Source organism: Clinocottus analis, unplaced genomic scaffold (assembly GCF_023055335.1).
Source record: "Clinocottus analis isolate CAN_PGR_092001 unplaced genomic scaffold, fCliAna1.0.p SCAF_21, whole genome shotgun sequence".
In the NCBI taxonomy this organism is placed as follows: Eukaryota; Metazoa; Chordata; class Actinopteri; order Perciformes; family Cottidae; genus Clinocottus; species Clinocottus analis.
In genome coordinates this window covers 3,778,958-3,798,468 of record NW_027175943.1, presented here as the reverse complement: position 1 = coordinate 3,798,468, position 19,511 = coordinate 3,778,958, and the positions used below count along the sequence as shown (strand labels likewise).

Sequence of the window (19,511 nt, the reverse complement as noted above, 5' to 3'; positions counted from 1 at the left end):
AAAAGAAATCGGGGGGGATTTTTTTACACAATACCAATAGAAAATATGTCAAAAACAACTACTCATCCCAAAATTGCCAAACAATTGAAAGCTGAAAACATCATAACTTCACAATGAGCTAAACATCACACCCACATTCAGCAGTTTATGGCTTTATGAAGTTGAATGTTTCTTTTTTGATGCTCACTATAGTTCATTTGGAGTCGTGTTTCGAGCAACACGAACGGTCCTGAGAGAAATATCTGCCTCCACAGCGGCCAAAAGCTCCACTGCCAACGGTCTCTATCTGCTATTTGGTGCAGAGCGGGGCGCGTACAATGCCTTTTCTCATTTCTCTTGCTGATAAAAGTGAACCAAATACCAAAACACCAAGCTAAAAGAAGCTAAAACGCTCAATAGATAATCACTTGAGCCCTTTCTTATAAAATAACAGCGATTAATGTTGCTTTTAAACGCCCCTTCCTCCCCAAAACAATACTTATTAACTGAAATACATCTAAACACTAACACCAAACGGAGAAATAATATTGAAAAGTGCTCAAGAAGAAACACTGATGAACTACTTCACATAGTAAGTCCATTATGCCGTCTATACCGGATCAGAACAAGCCCCTCAGTAACACAACACCACCTCACAGTATCATGTGCAGTCGCCACAAGTCAAACTCTGTTTGTGTACACAAAAGTGTCCAGTGATTATTGTATCATTTTGCGTAGTCGGAGGGAGAATACGTAAGAGAAACGTAGCTGTGTGCCGCCCGTCCAGACGGACACACTCCGTCTGTGTGACTCATTTCTCGGCCCGACGACCGCGAGTACGGCGTCTTTTAACCTCAACGGGGCCTCTTGTCTGTCCCTGAACTCACCGCCCCATGACTACCTTCTGCTGCACATGTGAATGCATCGAAATGAAACCAAAATACACACACACACACACACACACATGGGATTTTTTTTCCAATTCAAGAAGATCACCTGATCTCTGTGTACATAAATATTGGAGGGCAGATTGTATTTAAACGGTTCCAGCAGCTGTATGACATCTGTCTGCCAACAGCTGCTCAAACAAGATGAAGCTCTCCATCCTGCTCATTTTCGGGACCCTGCTGGTGCTCATTGACGGTAAGAGCACAGCTGCATGGTGGGATGGTTTCTGTGGGACCTCAGGGGTTTGGACAGGTTGTTTGTACTTTTGCCAGAATAGATCTATATTAAGATGGAGACGTGACTTTAATAGGACATTTAGGCCGAGATGAGGATATTTGTGTAGATAAACCAGCGGGCAACAGTGAGAAAAATCTGTTTTTAAGCCAAAATGTATCCCTTTAATTTCCTTAATGTCTGCTTTATTGCATTGCCGTTGCATTGTGTTGCACGTGCTGATCTGAAAAGCTGAAAAGCAAAATTACCGATACATGAATGGTTGAGCAGGGGCTGTATGTTACCGTAGCAAAGCCAAACGCTTCAGTGACCTTTACCATGACGTTGGGAATTGAAGTGGCCGTGAACAGGAAGATTACTGGAAGAGAAAGGGAGAAGTGTCAATTTTAAGCAATGTCGCAATCCCAAGGCGGTGGTGAAGAAAGCCTTCCGGTAGAAAGTTATCGAGTCAGCATCTGATTGACGGAGCAATGACTACACCCACATCACGGCTGAGCCCATCATCATGAAGGCAAACGCCAAGTTCCAAGAAAGTAGAGGTTGCAAAATATAAACATGTGACCGAAGCAATTTTTTTGAGGGGGGAGTTCTAGTTTATTTTCCTGAGTAATTTATAGAAAAACTCTGCCAGGAATGCGGAGCCGAGCGAGCTGTAATAAGTGTTTAAAGTGGTAAAAACATCTCACTGCGTGTCAATGCCGATGACAGGGATGCCGCCGATCAGCAGAGACTTCAACACACACTGCCGGTGCCTTCAGGTGGAGTCGAGGATCATCCCTCCGGACAACCTGAGGAGCATCAAGCTCTTCCCTGAAGGGCCGCACTGCCCGGACACTGAAGTCATGTAAGTCCAAAGAAAATACAAAACCACGTGAGCTTTTTATTTGACTCACAGATGTCAGTGTTTCTAAGTGGCTTGAATTGTGTTTTTTCTTCTTGAGAGCAGCGCTGGGCTGGCCAACGGGCAGAAGGTGTGCCTGAACCCTCGGTCCTCCTGGGTGAAGAAGCTGATCGGATTCATCCTCAAGAGACAGCAGACAGGAGCCCTTTCCAAAAATCAAGGATGATGTCATGAATTAAAAACATGCCGTTAAGAACATCCCTCTTTTCTGCAACTACGAGCCATGCTGTTCCACTTTAATAACACACACGCTGTGTCTTTTTAATAACTTCTTTTTATTGTGTTACCCCACTTCTTTTTTTTTAATATGACCTTTTTTGAAAGCAGACACTGTATGTAGCATGACATGTGGACTATTCTAATATGTCGCATCCTTTCTCTGTGACGCTGTGCGGAGCTTCTCCAGCAACGCAACACCGCCTGCTTTGTTGAGGACGTGAGGCTTGAAAGGAAAACAAATGTATGATTATGATTAAAAAGTTAAATGACACTTTCTTGCATCATGTCTTACATCCGTGACTCACTCTGTCAAAATGCTGCCGTCATTAATGTGGAAGTTAACGGTTTTGTGACAAACCTGCACTTTCGCTCGAACTTGAATCCTCTGTTATCACGAGTGAACCATCAGCATCGTCACCCTGGCATCGGTTCGCTGCATGGTGGGAGATTTCCAGAGAACTCTAAAACTAAATGTGCTGCAAATTGCCTGAGAAAAGTTCTTATCTGAGAAAACAAGAGCGCTGACTTCTCCGCCGAGGGCCAAATAAACAGTTGGATAATAAGTTGCAGAGGATAAAGTTGCACAATAACTGTTTCAGAAGATGCTGTTGGGGTGACCTCAGATCACTCCAACACTTCTCCATCACTTCTCCTCACCTGGTTTGAATCAAGCTGCCGAATCCTGCTTTAAAATAGGATCAGAGCCCCCGGTTCTCAGGAAACAAAACATTTTCACAGCCACATACTCTGTTTACTCTTCTACGATGTTTCTTTGGCAGCTCGCCCTTCATCCCAAGTGGTCAAGTTGTTGTTTTTTTCCCCCTCTGTGTGATCGAGGAGGCTTCATATACAAAGATACATGGGTGCATACTTTTATAATGGAAACTCAACACTTTTATCAATGTTTAAAACATTAAAACTACACACGTGGCAGCGAAAATCCATCTTTTTCTGAATGCCTGATATCAAACATTTGTGCGGCGGTGTGTGTTCGGTGTGATTGTTGGTGAAGCGGTCTGAAGGTTTCTGGTAAACGTTTTAGAAACGGGTTAAACGCGGGTCTGGCTCACCAAAGAGCAACATTTTACAATCTCATGGATCTGAGTTCAATGCGCCGAGGCTCATGAATCAGTGATGGGGATTTCTTCCAGATGTTTTTGAAATCACTTGTTGGTTTCGGGCGTCAGGAGCCAGAGGGATATAGTAATTGTATGCAGAAGCACTGTAACAACAGGAGACAGTGGAGTGTATCGGTCCTTTGGGGGACGGGTTCATGTTTCCGCAAAAATATCCTAAACATAACATCAACATCTGTTCCAGATTTATTGCTATACTTTACATTTCTCGTTCACTAATTTCTTTAAATATCCGATCGTCAGTTGAACCGAAAAATAAATGATATCGGGCAGAAGTGTTTATCGAGGAAGTTTATTAGCAACCTGACAAATCAATGCAGCAACGACGCTGTATTACATGAAAACATACAAGACGATGAAAGGAGGGATCGCACATTTAAAATAGACAATAGTTTATGTACAAAGACCCAAACAAGGACGGTCTCCAAACAAAGGCTGCGTTATTTAAATCTCCTCATTAACAAAGGAAATACTAAGATTAACTTCTGTGTGTGTCCGTTACTTAAAGGGCAACATTGTTTAGTCAAAGTTAAAAAATGTAAAACACTGTGTAGATAATTATGGCTTTGACATTTTACTTATCCAGCTCTTTGTCTTGAAGAATTACCCCTGAGAAAGTAAAACAATACAAAAGTTCTTCTGTTTTATTAAATTCATATATATATATATTTATATATAGTTTCAATATAAACAACAAAAAGAAATATCAAAGTTTTTTTTTTTAAACCAGGCACCTATCACATCGTTGCTCCCCCTGAGGTAATTGCGATGGATGGAGAAAGAGTTCTGTATATAAAACATGAATGGAAATGAATCCTTATGCTAAGTTTCCGGCGGGGTGACAGGAAGTGGTGGGCAATCCTCTGGCGCGACCACGTAACCCTTCCCCAGAGGGAACCAAGCCTGCAGGGCTTCTGTCCAGCTGCCGGTGTCGCAGAAAGTCAAAAGGATGTCAAACACTGTGGACAAAGAGAGAGAGAGAGAGACTCATTAATAAATACAGAATTGATTCAGTTGTCTTGCAAACTAAATGTTGTTACACACCTTGATTAACGGCCAGGATCTTGGAGTGGAAATTCTTGGCATTGTTTTTCTTCACCATGTACTCGTCTATGGGCAGCCTCGCCGTGTGAACGCTCAGTTCTCTGGCTCTCGACAAGCTCAACTTCTGCAGAGAAGAAAATAAGTTACATATCCCACACGCGTTGATATAAACTCACCATAACCGCGTTGTGCGTTTGTGATCCGTCTCCATGTTGAACACCTTCTGGACGCTTTCATCCACAAGGCCACCGAGGACGTACACCTTGTCAGCTTCCACTGTTGCTAAAGCTGAAAGACACAAAGATGTATCACGTGTATCAAAGGAAATTAAATAGGAAAAGACACTGAATATAGACATGATGCGAATATATGTTGAAGCTTTACTTTGAAATTTGTTTTTTGTCTCATTCTTTCTTAATTGTTTTAATCTTTTATTGAGGTAATTTGTGAAGCTTAGCCCATCTCTCTGCTTCACAATGTCTAAGCATGAAGACATCATTTATTAACGTGCTAGTAGACATATTTATCCAAGAAGTAGTTAAAGTGGTCCTGGCAATACTCTGTGATCGTTTACAGACACATGAACGTGGTCAGCGTGTGCCCCCTGCTGGCCAAAAGATGCATTTCAACTGAAATATTTTTTTTACAAATTAAATTGTATTTCTTTTTTTCATGTGCTTTATTTATTGAATTGTGAACCCCTTACAGTTGTTATCTCTTAGAAATGAATGTATATACAAAGTAAAACACTTTAGAATAGCTACTGCACATCCCACCCCAAACAAACATGAATTACAGGTAATAAATGGCAATAATAATTATTAGAATGACAGTCGTAGTTATATCTTTGGTTGAGACGTGTACGTTAAGAAAACAGATATTTAAATAATCTTTTAAGAAGTTCATCAAACCTTCTTCAGCATCTGGAGTGAGGTAGACGACAGTTTCTGGAGGAAAAAGGTCCAGACAGCTTTCTTCTGTTATGTCCATCTGAAAGAAACGTGCAAAAGGGATTAAAGAAATACATGTATTAGAGTCTGTTGCTTCATATTTGAACTATTCTTGGTCCTCATTATGTATCTGTTTATGTATTCACTTAGGATAAAATAACCCTTTGAATATGTGTTTGCAGGTTAACTTTAGAGCTTTGCCCTTAAAGTATTTGCCAGAGAATTCAGAGAGTAAACGACAACAATCACCATGTAGTTGAGGAAGCCTTCGTTCATTCTAAGGCACTCTCTGTAGAGCCGGCTGTCCTTCCTCAGGTCCGTCAGGAGAAGGTGAAGCGGCCGAGTCGCCTTCTTGTTCGACCCGTACAGCCGTCTCAGCTGTCCAGCCAGGCGACTTACCTCCTGAACGGGACAAACGTGCACAGGTGAGGTATTTCAACTAATGCAGACAGGTGACTGCATCTCTGTGGCGATCAGTTTCACTTATATGAAACAGAACCAGCTGTTTTTTACTCTGGCTTTTTTTCCAGAGCACCCACCTTGTCAGACATGAGGTCGGTCATACTCAGGTCTACACAGAGTTTGAGCCCCGTGGACTGAGCCTCCGCTAAACGTTCTTTGGTGATGGCTTTCAGGACCCGCTTGGTAAACTGAGGATTATCTGCACTGGCAGCTGTATGACAGAAAACACAAGACAGACAGGTGTTCTGGTTAAGTTGTAGCTGGAGTGAAAATGTAAAGGATTTTCAGCTTTGAGCTCCATGCAAAAGCGACACAAGTGTGTGATTCTCTCCACTTCGTCTGTACCCAACTCCTGCGCACGGTTGAGTTTCCTCCTCTGCTTCGCTTCTCTCCTCTTGCTTTTCTTCGCTGCCAGCTGCCTCTCCCAGCGTCGCTGCTTCCTCAACACGTTCTTCTGTTAAACAGGCAAAGCAAACAATAACTCAAGACATTTACAGTACTTTGGAGAGCTTACAAGTTTTGACATCACACAGAATCACACATTGTATCACTCACAGTCATCTAAAAACATGATTATCACCTAAATAAGAGATATTGAAGTTTTCATCCCAGAGTGAAAGAAGAATACTAATTAATCTTTTTTGATCTGCAGACTATTGTGATACCAATACTTTGGGTGTTTCTGTACTGCATATCAAACTGCTTTAAAAACCAAATAAGATCGTGTAGAAGATCTTAGATCATTAAGAATTATCAGGCACTCTGATCAATTTTTGCATTCAGGTTTTGGATGCACCTGTACAATCTAATTGTTTTTAAATTGTAGCTGTTTTTAAATGTATTTTACAGTATCAAAAATGATGTAATTAACTAAATATTGAATAAATAAAATAATAAATAGTTACTCTGGAAACCCATGCGAGCTTGAAGAGATGCATTTGAACTGAAGGACTAGTAAACAAACTCACAGAAAACGGTGCAGCTTCCCTCCCTGGCCTGTCTTCTACCACTTCAGTCTCCACGTGTATTTGAAGCAGCTCCATGCCCTCTGAAACTGCATTCAGCTGCGTTTCACACACATCTGATCCAGTCTGTGCCATTTCAGTCTGGGGCTGCTCTCCTCTGTAACACTGACTTCAGATGCATCCCCTAAAAGAACAAACAACATGATGTATTCTGTAAAAGTTCGCACATTTCTCTAGTTATTTGTGACTAACAGTACATTATTTAGTTGTGTTCGTGTGTTTTCTTTCTGGAATCCACTAAGTGACACATTAAACTCAACATATTAGTGATTCAAAAGCCAAGAGAACGACAACATGCCTAAGATGTCGCTTCGTTTCTTCGACGAGAGTGGCGCATGCGAATGACGTCAGAGTAAACAAAGTGGAGGGGGCGGGTACAAGACGAGTTGATTTATGAATTTGGAGGGATAAACAATAGGGGTCCATTCGGTCAGCAAAACATTGCATATTTTTTATTTTGTTATTGTTTGTGTTGAATAAATGCAACATATACTTAGAGTTAGTGTTGTTACATTTACACTAACTTGCCAGAAGAGTTACAACTCAATAACTTCAAATAAACCTAACTAATAGATGATAAAGAAACCAACAGACACTAGATGAAACTGTATTAATCACGTATTTAGTCTCATATGTTCATTAGTGTATATTCCTTTATACTGCCAAAGTTTTACTGTACAGAAATATTCATTCATTAGATAATCATTAACTTCCACAAAGTGCTGGGGTCATCCTGCAGTCCACGCAAAAACAACAACTATAAAAACAATTTTTAAAACAGTGTCAATAAAACAAGTTCAGTTTTAGCTTTTAAAAAGAAAATATATTTTTGGTCTCTCTGTTACTAGGAGAACAGTTTCCAAGGAGGAGAAGCTCTATGAAGAAAAGTTATTGGGTCGACTTGACACATATTATATGATAAAAAACTGTATATATTTTTTCCATAAAAAAAGTGTGGTGTGCTTTTCCAATAAACATATTTTCAGGAACAACTGGTATTGTCAGACACAACTCGTAATAACTGGTAATTAACGGTTGCATGAGTTTTAACTGTGTAAATGCAAACACGTCTCTCAATCTGAGCTCTTCTTTTTCCGAAAAGCAATTTAGACAATAGAATGTGTACTTTATTCTATGAAAGCTGTAGGTCAAAGAGTATGGGTAATAGGGTAAAGACTATTTATACATTGCAGTGTTAGCACATATTCTAAAATCATTACAAATATAGTTTGTGTTATTACATTCTAAAACGGATTTATTACTCTTCAAAAGGCATCTTCAACTATTTTTGTAAGTAACACCCAACAAAAAATGCACTTGCTGAAGATTACAACACAATTTCACTTTTAACTTGACCTTTGTGAACGTTCTCTTCCTGCCGTGTCGAGCATGCGCAGATGAGGCTCGATGAAGCGAGGGACAATTTACCATAATTATTTTACATGTGGTGAGTAAATGACGTAATTTTAATTTAATGCATATTGTATAACTACTTAACAACGTATGTAGCATTTTAAGCCTGGAATAACGTAACTCACAATAGTTAGATAGTGTAAACGATTCTTCAGCTACCGTTTAATGACCTTTAACAAGGTCAATGTACCACGGTTTAAGTATCTTTAAGGTTAGCAAGCTAGCTAACGTTACCTTAAAGATACTCTTGACGTCACCAGTTTGTGGTTGTCTTCTCAAGACCATTGTCTTTCTAAAAACGCGTGGTGGTTTTAACTTAAGGATAGACATTTTATAATCTGCTTATACAACTTTATCAGCAATAATGCGTAAAGTTCGTGTTGGACTGCTAGCTAAATTAGCGTTAGCTAGGTTCGCTTAGCGGTAGCTTACATAGCTACCAACGTTACGTGATGACGTAGCTAGCTTGTTTAGCAAACTAACGCCGGAGGCTTGAACACAGGAACTTATACAAGTCAACAATGCTCGTGAATTGCTGCTAAAATCACGCCACAGGCACTTGTTTTAAACACGTGTCTGGATTAAATGTGCACCGTAACAGTAAAAGAGCAACAAAAACTTTAAATAAGCAAGAACGTGTTTTGCTTAACTTTTTAAAACATTTTGTTGTAATGAGGAACCTTTGTAAAATATGTATGCATTGTTATTGTAATATTTAGTAATTAAAACGTTTTTACATTATTTATTTATCTACGTTTCCTCGTGCGGACGTATTACTCTGTCACGTAACGGAACTATCGCGTAAGCTCGTTTGAGGTCGGAAGACAAAAGCTGATGCACACTAAGTCTAGGTTAATTTCTAGCACTTCTCAACGTTAAAGTTTGATTGTAACTTTTGGCTTTTGGTTCCACATTAAGTTGATTTACACAATGTGACCGCGGCATTTAGCCAATGTACATATATTGAGGATTATTGAACATACCGGCTTAAAAACAACTGTTGCCATGCTGTTGCTGTTAGCATTTAAGCTAACACGCTACAATGCAGGATCATATGAGCCAATAGGAGACTCATAGGAGGGGTTTGCCACAATACTGCATTGTGGGTATTCAAAATGAATATGTTGTGTTTATAATATATTAGTTAATATAAGCTTTTATCGTTGGAACAGTCATCATGTATAAGTTGTGCTTTGTACTGTCAGCAGAACTGTGTCAAAATGTATTTCCGGTGGCAGAAACTGTTATGTTATAATTGTGCATTCAAATGTTGCCGTTGCTTGTTAAGAACTATATAGATATATGTACAGAGTGTGGCTTTTATTCAGTGCTTTACGCTTCTTTTCTTCTTCCTGTTTGCTTGTTATTTGTGATAATGTGAGTATGAACACATGTTGTGCAGTGTTGAATGTATGCACCATAACAGCAAAGCGTGTGCTTGCCATACTAGTAACCCGGCCAGCGCAGTGTGAAGGTTAAGACTATACTTTCAGGGATCATTTCTATAGTTTCTGACTTGAGAAATGTGTTTCTAAAATGTTTGGTCTCGCTAACCACGATGAAGAGATGGTGATACTCTTTCCTGAGCGCGAAGCGGGCATTCAGTCATGATTCATTTCATATGCTGTTTGCTTTTGATGACCGTTCATTGTTTCCTTTGGGGACTATGAGGGGAAGAGTATGAGCGGAGTGGTAGTGCAATTATGTTAAAAACAAATAATTTTACATTTCAAAGAAGTTCATTCTGTTATGTGTGGATATATTCTGATTTGAATTGCATGTATGTTGATGTTAATGTGCAAGTTAACATTGTTATACTCTAATTATTTTGATTGAGTATTTATTTAATCTGATATTAGTACAAGGATCTAATGGATACAATCAAAAGTGGAACCACATACTTGACTTTAAACAGATTTACAAACATGTTGCTTGATAATTTTTGTGCAATTCAATACTTTTACTTAACTGCATTTCAAACACATCTCCCTCCACAACAATGATCTTACAGCTGGAGTAACTTTTTTTAACCTTGAATAATGACAGAAAAACATCTGTAATCCCCTGTTGCTGTTAGCATTTTAGTTAACACGCTGCCGTGCAGTATCACATCGGCCAATAGGAGACTCATTGGAGGGGCTTGCCACAGAACTGCATTGTGGGTAATCTAAATGAATATGTTTTATATATATATAATTAACTACTTAATATAAGCTTTTATCATTGGAACAGTTGGCATGTATATGTTGTATGTTGTACTGTCAGCAGAACTGTGTTAAAATGCAATTCCGGTGGCAGAAACTGTTATGTTATAATTTAATATTGAAATGTTGCCATTGCTTGTTAAGAACTATATAGATGTAAGTACATAGTGTGGCTTTTATTGAGTGTTTTCCTATTCTTTTTCTCATCATATTTGAATGTTATTTGTGATATTGTTGTCAGTCTAAACATCTGGTGTGCGCCGTTGAATATATGCACCATGACAGCAAAGCGCATGCTCGTCATACTAGTACTCTGGCCAGCACAGGTCAAAGGTTAAGACTATACTTTCAGGGATCATTTCTATAGTTTCTAACTTGAGAAATGTGTTTCTAAAATGTTTGGTCTCGCTAACCACGATGAAGAGATGGTGATACTCTTTCCTGAGCGTGAAGCGGGCATTCAGTCATGATTCATTTCATATGCTGTTTGCTTTTGATGACCGTTCATTGTCTCCTTAGGGGACTTTGAGGGGAAGAGTATGAGCGGAGTGGTAGTGCAATTATGTTGAAAACAAATAAAGTCACTTACAAGATTTTAAGTCAGTTTTATTTTATCGTACTGTCAGAACTATGTTAAAATGTATTTCCAGTGGCAAAAACTCTTCTGTTATAATTGTGCATTGGAATGTTTCCATTGCTTAACTATATATATATATATATATATATATATATATATATATATATATATATATATATATATATATATATATATATATATATATATATGTGTGTGTGTGTGTGTGTGTGTACATAGGGGAGCTTGTATTTAGTGTTTTTTCCCTTTTCTTTCTATTTTTGATGTTATTTGTGATATTGTTGTCAGTCTAAACACGTTGTGAACTTTTGAATGTATGCACCATGACAGCAAAGCGCATGCTCGTCATACTAGTACTCAAGCCAGCGCAGTTCAAAGGTTAAGACTATACTTTCAGGGATCATTTCTATAGTTTCTGACTTGAGAAGTGTGTTTTTAAAATGTTTGGTCTCGCTAACCACGATGAAGAGATGGTGATACTCTTTCCTGAGCCTGAAGCGGGCATTCAGTCATGATTCATTTCATATGCTGTTTGCTTTTGATGACCGTTCATTGTCTTCTTTGGGGACTTTGAGGGGAAGAGTATGAGCTGAGTGGTAGTGCAATTATGTTAAAAACAAATAATTTTACCTTTGGATGTCAAGTCAGACTTTTGTGACATCATTCGTTAGTTAAAAGAAGCTTGTCTTGTTGGAACAATGAGCATGTTCACATTGTACTTTGTACTGTCAGCAGTACAAGTGGCAAGAAATGTTCTGTTATATTTGTATATATAGATATGTGTACATCGGGAAGCTTTTATTCAATCTGTCTGTTCTTCATATTCACATGTTATTTGTGATATGTTATCAACATCTGGCGTGCGCTGTTGATTGTATGCACCATGACAGCGAAGCGCATGCTCGTCATACTGGTACTCTGGCCAGCCCGATGCAAAGGTTAAGACTATACTTTCAGGGATCATTTCTATAGTTTCTGACTTGAGAAATGTGTTTCTAAAATGTTTGGTCTTGCTAACCACGATGAAGAGATGGTGATACTCTTTCCTGAGCGTGAAGCAGGCATTCAGTCATGATTCATTTCATATGCTGTTTGCTTTTGATGACTGTTCATTGTCTCCTTTGGGGACTTTGAGGGGAAGAGTATGAGCTGAGTGGTAGTGCAATTATGTTAAACGCAAATATTGTTACACTTAGTAGTTAAGTCACAGTTTTATGTGGATATTTCACAATTTGACCTGTATATGAAGAATGTTGTGTGAGTACAAATACACATTACATCTGGATTAACCCTTATTAATCCAGATGAGTTTTGTGCGATTTAATACTTTTACTTAACTACATTTCAGGCGTGTATATAAGATAGGTAAGTCACTTTAGTTAAAAGCATCACTTAAATAAAATGTAATGTACATTTAAAATGCCACTCCTCCACAACATTGATCTTACAGCTAAAGTAACTTTTTTTTATAGCTTTAATAATAATGCTCGGATTATGTTTTTTTTTTTTTTAAACGATGTAAGTACCATGTAGCAGACGCCTGGCATAAATACAACCCACAATATATAAATCACAGTTATTGCTGCTCGTATTCAGGGGAATGACGTGAGTTTCTTCCATCGATACGATGCGTGAGTAGCTGCTTTGAGTCTTTTAGAAATAAACGTCAGCTGCGTGTTGTAGGCGTGTTTCTAGTCCACCTGCCAAGAAAACCGCTGGGACAAACTCTGCTCTGCTGGCCTGGAGAAACATTCAGAGCTTCAGGAAACCTGCAGCGGGTTTCTTCTCCTTTTGACTCGTGTTGAACAGTTCAGTCGTCCAGTGATTGACGTGAGAAACTGCAGGAGGAGGTGCATGCGCTCAGAAACTTCCTACGGGGCAGCGGAGAGGAATTATTTGCTGGTGGTGAAGGATTAACTTGTTTTTAAAGCTTTTCGTTCGGACCTCTTGGAGTTATAAATTGCATTTTTTTTTAAAATAAGTTGGACAATTTAGGTTGTTTCGGCGAAAGCATGACACGCACATGATGTTTAACATTGCTGCAGATGGAGGTTTTTTTTCTAAAAACTTGGAGGATTTCGACTCTATTCGCAGCGTTCTCCTTTACAGGTCAGTTCCTTTACGGGAACACGTAGCTTATTATTATTTTTATTTAATGCTTGTGTTTGGTCAATGGTGCAGAAGTTTGCAGAGTACCGGTGGAGATTAAAAAAAACTAACTCGTGCACGTCTGCAGGGAGGCGAGAAATACGGGGCAACAAAATGTGCATTTAATTAAAAATGCAGTTGTTGCCGCATCTTATGTTGATGTGTTGTGTCATACTGTATTTATGTATTGATGTTTTCGCAATATCCTGTGCTTATTTAGTTAAATATTATCGAGCAGCTGCGCGTTGTTGTCGCTGCGGTTGCTGCATTATTCACCGGCTCGAGAGTCTCGTGCTGCAGGTAAACAGGCCACTCAAACTTTCTGCGTCGTTAGGGGCAACTGCGGCGTCCGCCAATCAGATTGGGGCCCGGTAGCGTCACGTGACAGCAGCACCCCAGCTCGCTCGTCAACGCTTCCAACATGGCGAGTGAACATCGCGGGTCGTTTTTCTTCTTTTTTCTCTAACAAGTTAGGTGTTTAGCGGCGCACTTTGTAATTCCGCGAGTGAATAAAAAAACGTCGTGTCGACAAATGGCCTTTGCAAACACTCGCACGTGCACAGAAAAAAGTCTTTCTCGCCGCCAGATGGAAGAAGATGGTGGCGAGCACGGCACCGAAAGTGACCGTGAATCCGCATCATCGAGTTTCAACAGCTCCGACTGCTCTGAGTAAGAAGATAGTTTTGACTGCGTGACGAGAAAAGAAACAAACCCTCTGCACGTGCACGTGGTGACGTGAGACCCAGTGAAGTTGCTGGAGATTGTGTTTGAAATAAGGAGAGCAAGCCAGCTAGAAAAGTTTGTGAGGAGATGCTGTAACCTGACACTTACCACTGTCACTGTGATGGTTTAGTTGCAGATATAAAACGCAGGCTTTTAAGTTGTTTTTTCAATACAAGTGCTTGTAAATGTCAGACCAGCTTCTCCACGGAGGACGTGTCATCCCACCCACTCAGTTTGCATCTCCTTTCTTGTGCTTTTCATAGCTTTTGGGAGTGTTTTCAATTTGGGAGGTGAACCTTTTTAAATAATTGCATGCTACTCGCCAAGCTCAGTAAATTTATGGACGTCACGTCAAAGCTGCCGACCACAGGTTCTTCAAAGCAGATTTAAAAAGAGAGAGAGACCAAAAGGAAAAATATCTTCTCTTAAGTCCCGCCCTTCTGGTCAAGCATGTCATTACGCTTTTATTTTTTTCTACATATAATAGTTATTACTGTGGGCTTAGAAACACATGCAAGAACTGATCATGTGAAAGGGAAAAAGTATTTTAGTCAGTATTTTGATACAAGTTTGTCACAAAAAATTGCCAAAAAGCTTAAACTGGGTGTGGACAATATTATTTACTTCCAGGAGAAAATTCATTATTAATGTGGATATTATGGCAAGCAAGTAGAGGAATTAACTGTACATTTCACGCAGGGAAATTGTAAACGCTAGATGAATTAACAAAGACAATGTGTCTGACAATATGAAGTTTTGTATCATCATATTGATTGATGCTATTTCATCTCTCTTCCCAGTCTGATACCACTCTGTCTTCTCTTCCCAGTCTGATAGCACTATGCCCTCTCTTCCCAGTATTTTACCAATGTGCCTTTAACATTAGGTATCTTTCAATGCTCTTTTTGTCTTTCTCTCAGTGACCTGGAACCAGAATGGCTTGATGACATTCAGAAGAATGGCGAGCTTTTCTACCTGGAGCTGAGTGAGGGCGAAGAGGAGGCTGCATTGGCCCAAGCCACCGGCCATCAAGGTGTGTCCACTAATCATGTCCACTTTAGCGAAGAGGAGGCAGAGGTCATCACAGAGCAAAACAAGAAGCAGCGCTGCGGGTCGCGAACGAAAGGTGAGCCTGCTCTTAAGCGGTTAGCCAGGATCCTGAGGAGAAAGCGTCGGCCATCTCAGCGCAGAGGAGGAGGAAAGGATGGAGGTAAAGACAACTCGGCTTCATCACCTCCAGCATCCATCCTTAAGAACCAGCCAGGTCAAAGGCAAGGTGTGACGGTCCAGCAGCAGCAGCTGAAGGAAGTGTGTGTCTACCTCAACCCGAAACGTCTTGGAGGGTCATCAACACCTCTGTCTGACGGAGGAGGCTTGCTGGAAGCGCTGCTCGGGGTGGTGCATCGCCCCTCTTGGAGCACAGGAGACACTGGACGCCAGGAGGAAAGACTCACTGTTCACGGGTTGATACCCAACAGCCCGGCCATCAAATGTGGTCAAATTCTGATAGGTAAGACTACGAATCGAACAGTTAGCTGGTATGTACTGTAACACAAATATGTAATTTCTTTACTTGTGTCAGCGTTCTTCTTAAATACCTTCACAGTATTTTCTATTCAGTTTGGAAAAGGCTTATAGTACAATATCAGTGAAACTGAAAATACATGGGTAATTTATACATGGGTCATAAACCATGGACTGCCTGATCGTGGTTACTTATTTCGGGATCAGAGCAAAATCCTTTCATCAGCCTTTTTAAAAAGTTATGTTAGTGCAATCCTTATCTATTTAACAGATCTGATTTGGCTCATGACATGCATACACACCTCATCTGAGAAGATAAGGAAGAGCATTTTATTTGGGTCAAATCATAACAAATATTATTATATCTCCATCCTCTAAAATAACCTATTTCTCTCAGGATGGGGACAATGCAGCTATGCAGCACTTGCGATTTCAGTCACAGTCAAGAGCCAGCACTGACTCATTCATTTTTACACCACACAAGCCAAAGCACGGGCTACAATTAGTAGAGCGCCTTCTTAGTCCGATTTCTTGAGAAAAAGAGCGCAGAGCTTAAATAATGAGCGTTGTGTTTGGCAACTAATCAAGTGGGAAATATCAGGCTTAATTTGAACTATGATCTGTATAGATAACTGGATAAGATTATTATTCTGAAGGGGAGTACTGCAATACCGAGCCTAGGTCTGCATCATGTTGTTCAGATAAAAGCCAAGTTCTTTCAGTGCAGTGAAACCATTTTCACAGCGACTCATTACCATAGTTTCAGTTGTGAAAGCACAAAGTTCTTGATTAAATAAATGTGTGTAGGATGTTTTATTAGCTTCCAGTCACGTCCAAATCTGAGCTGAAAGTATATTCAGTCCAAATGAAACTTTTCCGCACATAGTTTCATTAAGTGAACGAAACTCTACATGCAGGTCTGGTTCTGTAAAAATGATAATCTGTGTGTTTGAAGGCTCAGTTTCCCTAAAGTGATTTTCTTCTATCGGGGCTAATGATCGGACAGCTTTTACTAGCAGACGGACGAACTCCAGTCGTGCCTCACCACAAATGACTGCGCACATCAGTTACTGTTTAGAGAAGCTTTTATTTCAGCCCGGCTGCATGCTTAAACAATTAGAGTGGTTAAATACCTGGAATAGCTCTGTTACTGAGGCGGGGGTCAGCCTCTGCACACAAGCAGGTGAAGCTCTTAAAAGGTTTTTTTTACTCGGTGTACTCATCCATGAGCACTAGTAGTGTTCTTACTGACCATGTAGGCTTTCTGTGAATATCTTTTTCTTCTTCCAAGTGACTGGATTGCACCAGTAATTTGCATAAAATAGATTGGATATTGGTAAAATGTATTCCCTTTTGTTGTGGACAGCATTATGTGCGTCTATGAATCAAGATGTGAGCGGCTGTGGTTCACGGGGATGTGGTCGTCCTGCAACCACAAGGTTCACGGTTCGACTCCCAGTCTCACCATAGTTTGCATGTCGAAGTGTCTTTGAGCAAGACACTGAACCCCCGGGTGCTTCTCAGCAGCTCCTAAATCAATATGGATGGGTTAAATGCATCGTGCAAGTAAAAATTCATGTAATATGATGACATAATAAAGCTTAAAAGATGACCTGCTTAAAATGTAATCTTTCAGATCTTCCTCACTTGTTCTAATAAGTTTCTTGGTCCAAACACGTGGGACAATACCACATTGAATGTGTGACTGTAAGCTTGTTAAACCTGCACTAACGAGATAAATGTGCCTTTTCTGCTGTGCTGTGTTCAGGTGATGTGCTTGTAGCCGTGGACGATGTGGACGTGACTTCTGAAAACATCGAGAGGGTTCTGTCATGCATACCCGGACCAACGCAGGTCGGTGTTTGTAGTTTCCTTCAGTGTCAATATTGATAGCCACCAATACTGGGAGCTCATTTTTTTCATTTGAGGCCCACAATGTGAATGTTTCCACATTTGTATGGCAGTTTTACGTCTTCAGGATCCTGGCAAACCACAGGACGGTACATGTAAACAATACACTACTCTAAAAATGGAAGGGCTTCTTCTCGGCTGCTAACGTGTGAATAGAAAGCAAGACTCCGTGCTGTATAACATTAGAAAACCCTCAATTAGAGAAATGATCCTTTGAGCAGTAACGAAAAAACCCTTAGTCTGTGCCTCAGTCGTGCGTTTTCACCAAAAAGCAGACCATCAAAAAGTAGGAATTTGCAAATGACAGAGCGTGTGTGTGGGTCGGCGGCGAACACGGCGGATAGACGGGACTGCGGTGCGACTTCTTTTTTCGGTGCCACAGGAAGCCGCTGTGGGATTGGAAGGTCAGCTGATTAGAAGATGTAGTCGGAAACCAAATTACATCGTAGGGAAAGAGCAAGGGAGATTTTTTTGGCACCGTGCTGACTCTAAAAAAACAACAACTGGAAATAGAGTTGTATTGCTGACAGAATGATCGTTTTGTGTGAGAGTGTATGCTTGTGTGTGTATGTTGGAGGACGGTTTTTCTGTGTGCCAGATGGAACGCAGACACTACTTATTATGCTCTGAAAAACAAATATTAGTATCAAAGTTAGTCCACCATAACCCTTAGGAACAAGCCTCAGTTACTCCTTCAGCAGTGTCCTCGAGTGTCCATCTATACGTCAGTGTGCAGAATGACTGACATCAACAGACTGGAATCCCAGTGAGAGCACACTCCAGTCCAACCACAACCGTGTCATTTATGACGAGAGAAAGTGCTGCAGTTAGCCCACTCGGCCTCTTTACCCAGTGATTTCTCGAATTTAGGCTTTGCCCATTTAGAAAGTTTTCTACCGTTTTGTCTCGTCTGAATTCGATTCACTCAGCTCAATCTAATCGGAGGCTGTTTCTCGCTTCCTGCATGAATCCTCAGGAACCGAGGATATCCATTTCAAAATATTTACGTCAGAGTGAACTAGTCGCAGTCACCAATTGATAGGTACATCACATGGTGTCCCGCCCCTACTCTTCTTTAATAATACCCCCTAAAATTTGCTAAAATGGCTGGCAGCCCAGATGCAGGCGCCTGCCGGGGAGACGGGTGGCCGTCTGGTGGTTAGTGCTGACAGACCTTAGAGGGTTCTGGGAGCGATCGCTGGATTAGAAAAATACAGTTTCGACATTTTTGACCAGGGAATACGATCCCCTTTTTTTTCTCTTCGACATATTTGGTAAGCTCTAAATGATCTCGGACTGCCCACGTTTTTGGAAAGTAATGACCACAACACCTCATTTATTTCTTGCAGCAAACTAAATGGCTTTCTCAGGTTAGTTAGAGACTTAAGCAACGTCTGGGTTAGGAACTGGACTCCCTTTTAGGTCATTTATTATTAATACAAAAACTGTGTGTGTAAACAATGTGAGCGGTTGTAGGGTGTTTTTAAAAAAAAAAGGCATATTTCACATTCTGTGTTAGAAACAGTGTCAGGAAACCGGGGGTCTGGGGTTCAAATCCCGGACGAGCCTCTCACTTGTCACGAACCGGGCGGTGACAAAAGAAGATAAAATAAGATAATCCTTTATTAGTCCCTCAGTGGGGAAATTACAGGATTACAGCAGCACTGCTCACAAGTAATAAGATAAAAAAGAATCAAGTAATATAAATAAATAGTAGAACAGCAATAAAACAGATTAAAAACTGGATCAGCAAGCCCCTGGTGGGTTGAGGCCTTGTCTCAGGGCTACGTGGCATTATTCCTAATAGAAATAAAACCTGCATGCTGACCTCTTTAAGTGGATCATGCATTGCTGCTCTTCTTCACATCTGGACTCCGGTTTTGATATCCTTGAACTAACATCAGTTCAGCTACATAGATGGCCTCTGTAGCACTGCCAGGTTTCAGCCCAGTCAGCACAATGTGTATCAGTGGCGTGTCTACAATGTGCATTGGTTTTTCATGTGTTTGCATCAGTTATGTTATGTTCAAACAATAATGTGTGGGTGACTTTCTATGAATGGCAGTATAAAATAGAGAACTGAGGGATGGAAAGT

At 40.4% G+C, this 19,511-nt stretch overlaps 3 protein-coding genes and 4 non-coding genes across 11 annotated transcripts in view; 6 read left to right on the top strand and 1 right to left on the bottom strand.

Annotated features, from left to right (window-relative positions):
• Window positions 1-1,061: 1,061 nt before the first annotated feature.
• On the top strand, window positions 1,062-2,228 carry cxcl19 (chemokine (C-X-C motif) ligand 19). The gene is made up of 3 exons (XM_068587737.1): window positions 1,062-1,122; window positions 1,870-2,005; window positions 2,108-2,228. The coding sequence occupies exons 1-3, from the start codon at window positions 1,071-1,073 to the stop codon at window positions 2,226-2,228; spliced, it is 309 nt and encodes a 102-aa protein (XP_068443838.1). The 5' UTR covers window positions 1,062-1,070.
• A 1,500-nt stretch (window positions 2,229-3,728) lies between these two features.
• Window positions 3,729-7,217, bottom strand: trmt10b (tRNA methyltransferase 10B). Its single transcript, XM_068587734.1, has 9 exons — window positions 7,197-7,217; window positions 6,842-7,022; window positions 6,219-6,327; window positions 5,951-6,084; window positions 5,661-5,813; window positions 5,373-5,451; window positions 4,682-4,749; window positions 4,462-4,585; window positions 3,729-4,376 (listed from the first exon to the last, which is right to left on the bottom strand). The coding sequence occupies exons 2-9, from the start codon at window positions 6,971-6,973 to the stop codon at window positions 4,240-4,242; spliced, it is 936 nt and encodes a 311-aa protein (XP_068443835.1). The 5' UTR covers window positions 6,974-7,022; window positions 7,197-7,217; the 3' UTR covers window positions 3,729-4,239.
• An 894-nt stretch (window positions 7,218-8,111) lies between these two features.
• The window catches only part of intu (inturned planar cell polarity protein), a 26,018-nt gene continuing 14,618 nt past the window's right edge, over window positions 8,112-19,511 (top strand). For 2 of the 5 annotated variants that reach the window (XM_068587715.1, XM_068587711.1), the window contains exons 1-3: window positions 13,791-13,927; window positions 14,902-15,491; window positions 17,274-17,359. In XM_068587715.1, the coding sequence (XP_068443816.1) occupies window positions 13,791-13,927; window positions 14,902-15,491; window positions 17,274-17,359 (813 nt within the window). Of the gene's footprint in view, window positions 8,346-12,834; window positions 13,220-13,790; window positions 13,928-14,901; window positions 15,492-17,273; window positions 17,360-19,511 lie in introns of those variants that run through there. The other 3 variants (XM_068587714.1, XM_068587713.1, XM_068587712.1) reach the window with 3 other exon arrangements.
• Window positions 9,789-10,005, top strand: LOC137792702 (small nucleolar RNA U3). The gene has a single exon (XR_011078139.1). It is a non-coding gene; the product is annotated as a small nucleolar RNA U3 (small nucleolar RNA).
• Window positions 10,852-11,068, top strand: LOC137792713 (small nucleolar RNA U3). The gene has a single exon (XR_011078150.1). It is a non-coding gene; the product is annotated as a small nucleolar RNA U3 (small nucleolar RNA).
• Window positions 11,492-11,708, top strand: LOC137792720 (small nucleolar RNA U3). Its single transcript, XR_011078156.1, has one exon. It is a non-coding gene; the product is annotated as a small nucleolar RNA U3 (small nucleolar RNA).
• LOC137792690 (small nucleolar RNA U3) lies at window positions 12,052-12,268 on the top strand. Its single transcript, XR_011078128.1, has one exon. It is a non-coding gene; the product is annotated as a small nucleolar RNA U3 (small nucleolar RNA).